The sequence below is a fragment of the Podarcis gaigeae genome (genome assembly GCF_964106915.1).
Source record: "Podarcis gaigeae genome assembly, chromosome: 14".
Classification (NCBI taxonomy): Eukaryota; Metazoa; Chordata; class Lepidosauria; order Squamata; family Lacertidae; genus Podarcis; species Podarcis gaigeae.
The window spans coordinates 4,877,190-4,888,005 of record NC_139690.1 but is presented as its reverse complement, the minus strand read 5'-3'; the positions used below and the strand labels follow the sequence as shown (position 1 = coordinate 4,888,005).

At 47.9% G+C, this 10,816-nt stretch overlaps 1 protein-coding gene across 6 annotated transcripts in view; it reads right to left on the bottom strand.

Annotated features, from left to right (window-relative positions):
- Positions 1–209: 209 nt before the first annotated feature.
- TLN2 (talin 2) overlaps positions 210–10,816 on the bottom strand; it is a 182,862-nt gene continuing 172,255 nt past the window's right edge. For 5 of the 6 annotated variants that reach the window (XM_083712373.1, XM_083712370.1, XM_083712372.1 and 2 more), the window contains exons 53-57: positions 8,223–8,348; positions 7,541–7,603; positions 6,298–6,480; positions 4,935–5,060; positions 210–4,156 (exon numbers count right to left, since the gene is read on the bottom strand). In XM_083712373.1, coding sequence (XP_083568499.1) covers positions 4,028–4,156; positions 4,935–5,060; positions 6,298–6,480; positions 7,541–7,603; positions 8,223–8,348 — 627 coding nt within the window. In that variant the 3' untranslated portion in view covers positions 210–4,027. The remainder of the gene's footprint in view (positions 4,157–4,934; positions 5,061–6,297; positions 6,481–7,540; positions 7,604–8,222; positions 8,349–10,816) is intronic. The other variant, XM_083712375.1, reaches the window with a different exon arrangement.

Sequence of the window (10,816 nt, the reverse complement as noted above, 5' to 3'; positions counted from 1 at the left end):
GCCTAAATGGCAGACACCTGTATACATTTTTTAAAAAGAATAAACCACCTCCATGCACACAGATCAGCATGAAGTCTCAATGAATATGCTGCCTGGAAGAGCCCAGTGCTGGTTGACTAAGATATCTTTCTTGCCCAGGTTTGGGACAGACTTGCCAGGCAGCAGCTGGTGAGAGTACAGATGTATGTCTAAGAAAAAAAGAGAGCCTGTGCCATCAAAAGTTTTATTTATGGTAAATACAAAACAGTTTTGTGGGCCAGATAAATAGTGTACATACAGTGTAACATCAAGACGGAGTGTGCGCTCCTCTCGTGCTTTTCCTTGCGCAGGCGACCTTGCAAACAGGAGCACATCGTCTCTGTCACCACACAAGTGTCTCAATCATTCAGAAGTTCTTCGGTGCTCACACCAACATTCAGAGTTTGGCAATGTCAATAGTGGTTTTGTTGAAGAACAGAAACAAGGCTGACAAGCAAGTCCTGAATCCCAATTGTTTGCAAATGAGAAATTTAACACTTTTCCAAAGGGAGCAGGGGTGGGACTTGGATTTGGGTCATTTACTGGAGGCAGGGGAGGACCTGTGGAGACGTTAAAGGCAAAGGCAGTTCCTCGTGGAAAGATGCTCAGTTGCTAAACAGGTGTTTGCCAGTCACAATTCTCTTTAGAGATTCTTAGAGCACTTGGGGGGGGGGGATTTAACTGCCCAAGAAGAGCCATGCTAGGAGATCAGGGGATGGGGTGAAAATGGGCACCACCCTTCTTTAGTGGAAATTTTTCCAAGTCTGCTTCACTTTCTTGTTACCACTGCAGGTGATAAAAGCCAAGGATGTTAAAACTCTTGATGTCAAGGTCACCTCTTTGCTTTATGCTCGGTCCAAGGCATTTGGGGGCTGGAGGGAGAACCAAAAGGGTCCTCTGTGCACAGCAACACTATCCATCCAAATGCTCTCCTCCTGTGCAAGCCTTTCTGAAGCCTCCCCTTCATTTCAGTGGGGCTTGTGCAGGCGACCTTCCTGATTCTTTGCCCTGCCTGCATGGAGGGAAATGGGTGTTTTCTTCCCACAGGCCACAAATGCCTTGTGCTGGTTCTGCTCGCAGAACAACTTCCCCCACTCCAAACATTGCACTTTGAGTGGTTGCACCTCAAATTTTAAATGCGCAGGGGCAAATTAACAGCATTTTGAGAGCCTCAGCTTTCAATTGTTAAGAAAAGCAAGTTTCCAGCCCTGGGAAAATATTCTTGGGAGTGTATGGACCATGTTTGCTGAAACATCAGAAGCTGGAGAGGAGGCGAGGGCAGCTGAATAAGCTTCTCAGTGGCTGGGAGTGTAACAGTGATGTTCCACAGAGTTCTTGGACCCTCCTCCATGATTTGGAGAAATGGAATAAGTTATGGAAAGGAATTAATCTCACAGAATGAATTATGAAATGCACTCAATCTGTTGCAGACTTTCAATAACGTTTTAAAATACATTGCCCTGTACAAAGCCTTCAGAGGCTGACAGTGGGACCTCCCTCAAGGAGGGGTCCAAATCTGCCAGGACCCCAAACTTTGCTAAAGTTTTCTATATTTGCCAAGGATTCTGCAGTCTGACAGACCTTAAAATGCTTCAGCATCAGAGACGAGACAAAGTCTTTAAAAAAACAACAACTGCTGGCACGATGAGGAGAGGCTAAAATTGCACCATAAATTATAGCCTAGCCTTACAGCAAGTTGTTGGCAACTAGAATCCTGTCAAGGCCTGAAGTAGACTGCGGATTTGGAAGGGGAAACATCAGGCCCTCTTTTGCATTCCACCAGCAACAAATCAATTTCCTGCCTGTCCCACAGTCATTTGTTTAGCCCTCAGGGAACAATAAATGAAACACGATGCACCCATTTCCAAGAGAGTGATAAGATGATAAAGATGCTCTGCTGGACTGTAGCCCATCAGGCTGCATTTGGAGGAACAGTCTATATTAAGGAAAAAAGAAAAAGAAAACCACCATTCACTTCTCTGGATTTGGAAAGCCATTTTTTTAGGGTGGGGAAGAAGAGCCCTCATCCAGCTTTCTTCCTGCTTAGTCAGCGACAGTCTTCATGGGGCTGACACCTACCCACAACTTCCCACCTGCTGTCTGAAATAATCCTGTCCACAGGCAGCTCTACCATTTCTTCCAGAGCTTTCTGTGAACCAGGCAACACAACCCCCATTTCTTCAGGCCCAGCCTGCACCCCACCACAGGCAGGCAAGGCCTCCACTGGAGCGTTGCATATCACACCTGGCGCCCAAGGCTTGCACAAGATTTCAACTGCGTTCGGAGAGCATTATTTCTGCAAAAAGTGTAACTAAGCCAGGAAGGCTGCTTGGTGCAATTTGGAGCAGGTGAGCTAATTTCATGGCATTCAGGAGGACTTGGGAAGGAAATTCTTTTCCAGCCAGTAGACTGGGAGGCTTGTTCTGAAGACTTTTGCCACAGTCTGAGCATGATAGATAATTATGATGATTCACAACCTCCAGTTTAGTTTCCCCATTTTCAGTTATGTGGCAAAGTCTGTTTGTATGAGAAACATAACATTGTAATGGTATCTTGTCTGAGGATTTATGCCGCAATGGGTGAAGAGCATTGCAATAGCTTTATTTTTTCTAGAATGCTGTTCCTTGGATAGCAACACAACGATCATCTCCCAGAAAAATACTGTTTTACTGGCCAGCCGTTAAATTTCCAGATATTTTTCTTCACAGTTGATAAAAGCAGCTTTTGATTTCCCCTGCAAAATGTAACATTTGCAAAAGTATGGGGGAGGGGGCAATGGGGAGGAGAGATTCCACAGAAAAGGGATAAATGGAAGTACATGCCACTGGACCTCATGGACTCCTCCTTTTTGAACTCAGGTGGTAGCACAAACCCTAGAAAACCTAAATGGCTGCTTGGGGGCAATGTGGGGCAGTGGTCTGCTAGGTAGCATCCTCTCTGATATTACACCTCATGGATCACATCTAGCGATGCTCAAGCACAAATTCATAACATAAGCCAGTTCTTCACTAAAATGAGAGAGAAAAGCTGTTGAGTTTAGGATTGAGATGTGTTTTGTATTAACAGGCTGGTACTGGCCAGGGCTGATGGGAATTGTAGTCTCAAACATCCAGAGGGCCACAGTTTAGCAAAGGCTGATTTAAGCAAGAGGTATACTTAAACAAAAAGGCATTTTCCTTCATGAACCTGCTACTCTGCACTTTTTAAAAAATGAACGCCGATTCGTCTTTCTTGGGTTACTTTAGTCCCCCCCAAAGGATAACTATTCTAATTCCTTGTGGGCTAGAAACCTGAATCCACCCCCCCAAAAAAAAAACACTGTACAAAGAATGGGGTGACGCGTGGCAATGTGCCAATATGGATACTTCTAGTGCAAACAGTTACCGAGAAAGTTCCCCCAACATTTAGAGCGAACCAGCCCTATATGACACTGGAGAGGGCAAATACTTTCCCTCCATGAAGCCAACACATTCAAATGTCTCTCTGGGACATGGCTGCTGCCTCAGTCTTGGAAGGAAAGAGGGCACAAGAAAAAGAAAGAAAGAAAGAAAGAAAGAAAGAAAGAAAGAAAGAAAGAAAGAAAGAGGAAGAAGAAAAAGAAGAAAACCCACCAGCAGTTCCATTTGGGTAGCTTATTTGAATCATGGACTTCGAAACACCGTCTTCCTACATATTATAATACCAAAGTCCTTAACGCTAGTCAAAGAGGATAATAAATAGATCAAAACTTCTGATTATGATATAATACTGACTTTATAACCCCTTGTGTAAAAAAGTGAGGCTCTCTCTCCTGAGATACAGCAAATAAGGGCAGGGTGGGGGGTGGGGAGACCATAACACTGTACCATCAGTCGGTTGACCAGCGCACCGTAGCTGAAGAGTCAAGAAACAACAGCCCACCCTCTGCTTCTCTCCTGCCCCAAAACCTATTTCAGGAAGTGCCTGGTAGTTTCTTCATCTTCTACCCCTTCAGTTCAGGTTTCTTTCAAGCAAAACCACCAGGGAAAGGTTAGCCTTCATCTTCCCGCAGTTCAGTAGGGAGAAATTTGTATTGCTGCTGACGAATCTGGGCCAGCTTTTTCCTCGCCTCTTCCAGCTCCCGTTCCTTCTTCAGCATCTCCTCCTGCGCTGCAATGATCTAGAAGAATAAAGGGCAGTGATGGTGCCACAGAAATAAATGATGACATAAATAAAATACAGTACGATCGGATCTTACCCAGGGGTTCAGTTCTAAGGGTTCCACATATACCTGAAAACGTGTGTACTCAAAGCCATATAAACGCCGCCACATGAGCATACCTAGGACTCCAAAGCTGGAAAATGCGGTGCAAAAAGAGCTCTTTGCTTTGCTTACTGGGCAAGGCCCCACACAGCACACCAGGTCTGGGATGCCATCTGAGATCCCCCAAGAGCTCACACAACCACCCCCAGGCTTCCAGAGCTGGTGTGCTGAGAGGGCCTTGCATGGTAAGCAAGGCATAGAACTTAAAGCTCCTTTCACACCAGGAAAACCTTGCAGGCATTAAATTCCTGCAATTTCAATTGGATGGCCTTCAATCGTGCCGGGTTGGAATTGCACAAGTTATATGCATGTTAGATGTGATCATACTGTATGTTTAAGCTGATTGCAATCGCTCTGCACATGCAGGGAACTGAAACCCAACAGATTTCAGAATGTCATGCAGAGTCTCCTTTACTTTCAGTGCCATTCAGAGTCTCATTTTTCATAGAACCCAAGGTGGCAGGCAGGCATGAGGTCCTCCATCCAGGCAGTGACCAGGTCCAGCGGGACACATTCAGCCTCTGATCCTTAGGTTATCTACTTTTGCTGTCACATAACCTACTGTATTATATGGATTCTTCTCAACAGGAGAGAAAAGGTGAAAATGACAGACAGGTGAAAGATTATTACTGACCTGTGCAATGCCTCCCACAAACTTTGTTTTCACCACAACATCGTCATCGTCAGCCTTACCAAACGCCGCCTTCTGGGCTGCCCTGACCAGATTATCCGATGCACGTTTGACAGCATTCCCTGCGGCCTACAGAATGAGCAGATAAAGAAGTTAGCAGTATCAATGGCCAGGGATGAGGACAGTTGCATTTTAGCAACATCTGGAGGGCCAAAGCTCCCCCACACCTGGTGTAAGTCAACCTTCTGCCACCTGACATGCTCCAGATGTTTCTGGACTCCCGCCATCCCTGCTGGCTGGGGCAGATGGAAGTCCAACAAGACCTGAAAGACACCAGCTTGGGGAAGGTGGCTCTAAGCTTTTTTGGGGGGTGGGGGGGTCTGAAGGGTCTCATGCTCCTGCATCGTCTCTTCAGGTCATCTTTGGAGCCTTATCTCTGCACCCTTTCAACTCTAAAACCAGGCAGGGCACTATATGAAAGTTGGTAACCAGATCCTAAGCCATTTCTGCCTTTAAGATAAGAATGAGGACCGAAAACTGAGCCCAGAAAGGAATAGCAAATAAACCCACTGGAGTTCCACATGAAAAAGGGTCTCTATCTTGATCCCACCAGGACTTTACCCTGGAGCCTGCTGACCATTAATGCCACAAAGCATCCAGTTCATTTAATGAACTTTTGCAGCGAGGCCATTGCCACTTATAACAAGCTTTAGAGGAGCATTCGGAACTACCATTAGAGGGCAGAACGTAGTGCAACTCAAGAGTGAGGTGGTAGCTCCCTTATTCAGGCATCACTCCAGCCATGAACTTGCTGGTTGGCCTTAGGCAATCGGTGGGAACCTTTTTGGCCCTGTGGGTTAGATCTTTATCTCACCTCAACTTTTGAGTGCCATCATTAGGAAATCAGATGTTTGACAGGTGGGTAGTCCTATCTACTTCGACAAGTGGGCAGGACCACCTACCTATCAATCTGATGTCAAAATGATGTGAGGTGATTTTTTAGGGGCAGCGGTCTCCCCAACCCATCTAAATTTGCGGGAAGATAGTGACCAAGCAGGACCAACCTCCCCATGGATCAGCTGATGGGACAGGGAGTTCAATCCTGCCTTCTGCAGGCTCACCTATCTATGTTGTATCTCTACCTCCCCCATGTGTGATGTCAAGAAGGGGCAGGTAGGCGTGGTAGGCTAAACCGGGCCTTAGGCTCCCCAACCCTGCTAGATGGAGGTAACAAGACTGACCTACATTGCAAGGCTGTTGTGCTGAATCAATGCAAGGCACGGTGAGGATGCCAACCTGACCTCCTGCATCAAGCGAAGCAGCTTTCGCAAAAGGTGAGAGATTTGAGCCACGCAACCTTCCTTACCTGCAGCCTCCTCATGGCCTCCGAGTCCTGGTCTGCTTTCACTTTACAAGCCACCAGCAACTGTGCTGTGGACGCTGCCACTTGCTTGGCAGAGGAGATCAGTTTCTCCTCGCTGGCGTGGCCTTGGACTGAAGCATTGGCCGCTTCACAGAGGTTGCTGGTGGCAGCTGCCACCATTCGGGCCTGGAAGGGACAACAACAGAATATCAGGCCTGGCTTTATTGCTGGGTCAGGCCAATGGTCCACTAGGCTCAGGCGGGGTCAGATGAAAGAAAATCTAAAATGTCAGGATCTGTGCTGGAATCATGTCCAGCAGCAAAATCCATCGTCTGGTCTTCTGCTTCCCTTGACCTCCCAGTGAAACCCTGTCTGACCCCAGGGCCTCAAGGTCTATAGAGAAGGGTGGGAAGGAAGAGGGGCAAAAAGTGTGCGACTCTCTCTGCCTTTATACAGTATGCTGCACCCCTGTCAAACAAAATGCAGAGGTTTCTATTTCATATTCCCCCCCACCTAAAATTTATATCCCGCTTGACTGTAAAAACAAGCCAACCGTCCAGGCAGTTTACAAAGGTTTCACACCCACCCATCTCCACCCTTATCTCCATCAACAGAAGCAAGAAGCATTATCACAGTTCAAGAGAGTCAGTGGGGTGTAGTCGGTAAGGCTGTAGACCATTTCAAATCCCCACTTTGCCACAACTGCCCCTCAGCCCAGGACTTAGCCTAGTGGGCTGCTCTCAGTGGGCTGTGTTAGGATGGAATAGGGTGTGGAGAGCCATATACACCACCTTGAGCTCCTTTTCTGGGAAAGGTGAGATATTAATACAATAAATAACAGGTAGCACAGCAGAAAAGCTAAGCAGAGCCCGGTATGGTTTCAAATTGGATGGGGAACCGTGTGCTGAGATTCTTGCATTGCAGGGAGTTGGACTAGATGACTCTCTGAAAATAAAAAAGGGCACAATCCAGCCAGGCAAAAGTGCCCAAGGGCCCCCCAAGCAGGGGTAGCAAGGGCCATGGCCCATGAGGGAGTCTCAGGGAGGCTTGGGAGGCTGCATCCAATCCCCTACCCTCTGCTTCAACAGGAAATATGAGGGCCTGAGCCTGCAAAATATGAGGGCCTGCAATGCTTCTGTCCCAACTGCAGAGCAACAGGGGAATGGGCGGATCTGATCAGGCCAGCAGAGAGCAGATGGTGGCTACCTTTGAAAAGGTGGAAGGAGAAAAATCTGGACTAACTCACGGCGGAAATAAGTCCCTGAGACCACTGTCCATCATCAGCTGCGTTGGCAGGGATGGCTCCAACCTAGAAACACAGTTCAGACAAAATTAATTAGCAGGAATAATTAATTATTAATTACTTATCTGGTGGGATTGATAGAATGGAAGGAACGTTTCATAAAACATTTAGATGGCTTTGGGCCTTGCATCAACATTTGGGGGAAATGGGACAGGGTACATGAGTAGCAGCTGCCTTATGACAAACGGTTGGGCAGCATTATGGGCTGCAGCTGAACTTGCCCTCAGGTGGGACTGAGAGGTTAAACCAAAATGCATCTGGAAATCTGCTCAGGAGCTCTCAGTGCTTTTCGCTACAGGAAAGGCTCCCCCAGATCCACCTGATGGCAGTTAAAAGTTATACCACGAGGCACTACAAGGCACCTTGGGGCATTTAGCTTAACTGTGAGGCCACAAGGCAATTGTCTCATAGCCATAAGGGCTGCTGCATTAGTGTGTAAAGCTGCAAGAAATGAGACACAGCAAGCTATGCTGCAACTGAACTGTATCGGGAGACAGGCAGATGATGGGACGTTACTCCCGCACAGCTGCCCCGGCATCTGTTCCCTGAACTCCACCAGCTGATGTGTCATCTCATAGTTAAAGTGGTGACTTACATTTTCATGGGCAGAGTCTTGCTCACTAACCTTGCCCTGGGCAACCAGCTCCCTCTGAGCTGCAGACGCGGACTTGACAAGCGCGCTGGTGGCGGCTGCAATGGATTTAGCTGCTTCAAGTATCTGCTCTTCAAAATCCAGGGTCTCGTCTGCCTGCTGTAACCAGAAGAGGAGACTGTCACCTACAGTTCTCTTGAAATTTCAGCAGTTTTGCCCTTGCCTGATGAATACTCAACAGGGGGGTTGGACCAGATGACGCTTTGAGTCCTTCCAACTCTATAGCTCTATTCTATGATACCATTAAAATAATAATAAAGGAGCAGGAAGAGGCACATTCCACACAAGGCTCTCTAAGTCTTCCTGTGCCAGAAGAAGAATGCAATAAGAGAGGAGGATTAAGCAAAATACTGGCTTTATTTGAAAGAAATGTGGCAGGCATATTTCTGCTGATTTGCTGCTTGGTCCAGTGGTGATATGTGCCCCAGGTCTAGGGCAGGGATCATGCTCAAAAGGCATCCCATACCAGAGGTCATGTTTTCACCATGTTACTTAGGTGTTAATGGACACCACTTGTAGGATAAGCAAGGGACGCGGGTGGCACTGTGGGTTAAACCACAGAGCCTAGGACTTGTCGATCAGAAGGTTGGCAGTTCGAATCCCCGTGATGGGCTGAGCTCCCGTTGCTCGGTCCCTGCTCCTGCCAACTTAGCAGTTTGAAAGCATGTCGAAGTGCAAGTAGATAAATAGGTACAACTCTGGTGGGAAGGTAAACGGCGTTTCCATGTGCTGCTCTGGTTCGCCAGAAGCGGCTTAGTCATGCAGGCCACATGACCCGGAAGCTGTACACCGGCTCCCTCAGCCAGTAAAGTGAGATGAGCACTGCAACCCCAGAGTCGGACACGACTGGACCTAATGGTCAGGGGTCCCGTTACCTTTACCTAGTAGGATAAGCTACCAGCATGTAGCCTGTAAGGCGCTGGTGTTCAGGTGGGGGGTTGGGATGCTCTATGCGGCCACAGCCTGACCCAAGAGCAACAGCAATACTACCACATACCAGAATATGGGTGTGTGTTTTTTAAAAAAGTTCCAGAAACACGTCTCCAAATGCTTGGGGTAAAGGTGGCTCTGACATCTACTGATGACTATTGCAGCAAGTGATTTGATGGTGTTGGGTGGTGAAGCTCCTGCCAGGCTTTGAGTGGTGCAGCTCTGGAGCAGGCATGAGGAACCTGTGGGCCATTCAGAGTGGACCGGCCCAAGTCATTCTGCTGCAGAGGGCAAATTTATTCCAGAAGCCAACCAGACTGGCTGCTGAATCTCACTTCAGCAGTGGCAGCGGGACACTTGGCACAGCTTCCTCCACTGCACCCAAGGACAGCACCCAAGGATGCAGCAGGCTTGTTCATGTGGTGCAAGGCACATTGCAGGGGGTGCAGAGTTCTGTCCGCTCCATGCGCCTCAGCAACTGCTGCCTGAGGCAGCTATGTCACTCTGCTTAAGGGTATGGTTGGCCCTGCCTATGGTTTGTTGATGTACCAGCCCCATCTGTCATGGCTCATGGTCAGGAATGATGGGAGTCCAACAATGTTCGGAGGGAGACCAGGTGCCTTCCATATGTGGTGCAGAGAGGCGGGGAAGGCAAAAGGCCCCAGAAAGAAGGAAGCCGGACCTGAAAGGGCAGAAGGCCAAAGAGGGCAGGAAGGAAGACCCCTTGGAGGGGAAGGTGCGGGACCTGAGGGATAGCGGGTGCAATTAAAAGAGGGGAGAGAGAGGGAAAGAATCATCAGTGGTAAGAGTTGCCTCTGGCCAAGAGCTACTGATACAAGGACATGGTTTGAAATATCCACCCCCCCCCCCCGAAGCTGAAACAATCACAAATGTGGGGGAATTAATTTGGCTTTTACTATACAGACTCTGAAATAATTGCAGGGAAGGGATCTTTTAAACACTTATACTATCTTTCCCCCAAAAAAACTTCCTCTGTGAAACAGTCACTCGAGGTTGAGGATTAACTTTCATAAGGAAGGTGGCAGAGATTCTCAGGGTTCTAAAATGGTGCCCCCTGCCCTGCAATAGACAAACCGCCATTATTGTTTTTTGCAATGCATGGGAGCTCATATTTGAACATAGGCTCAGCAGAGATTAGCACACAGAGAAAACTGAGTTCAGCTCTGTTAAGTCACCCCTGTTTTCTGTAAGCTTGCTGCCTATTACGTGTAGCTCAAGAGCGAAGTCATATTAAGATCTGTTGGCTGGGCCAGACCAAAGGTACCAGTATCAGGTGTCTGGCCATGATCTGCCATGCGCCCCCAGATGCTTCCAAGCAAGGCAATTAAGTGATGGATTTCCCTTCTTAGTTCTCCCACTCAAGGGTATTCTGCCTCTGTATGTGGGGGTTCCAGCAGACAGTCACAGCTGTCAAGCCGTAAAAGGGCCTACCCCTCCACCACAGTTTTTCTTATTCTTTTGGTTTATTTTACAAAACCAACTATGCTACAGAGGCCACTGCTACCACCATGCTGGGTGGCAGGGAGTTCCAAGTCCGCCATCTTCCCACGATGCTTGAAAGAGGGAGCTTGGCTTTCTCCACCATATTCAAAAGAAGCAGCAGAATCGGCAGGCAG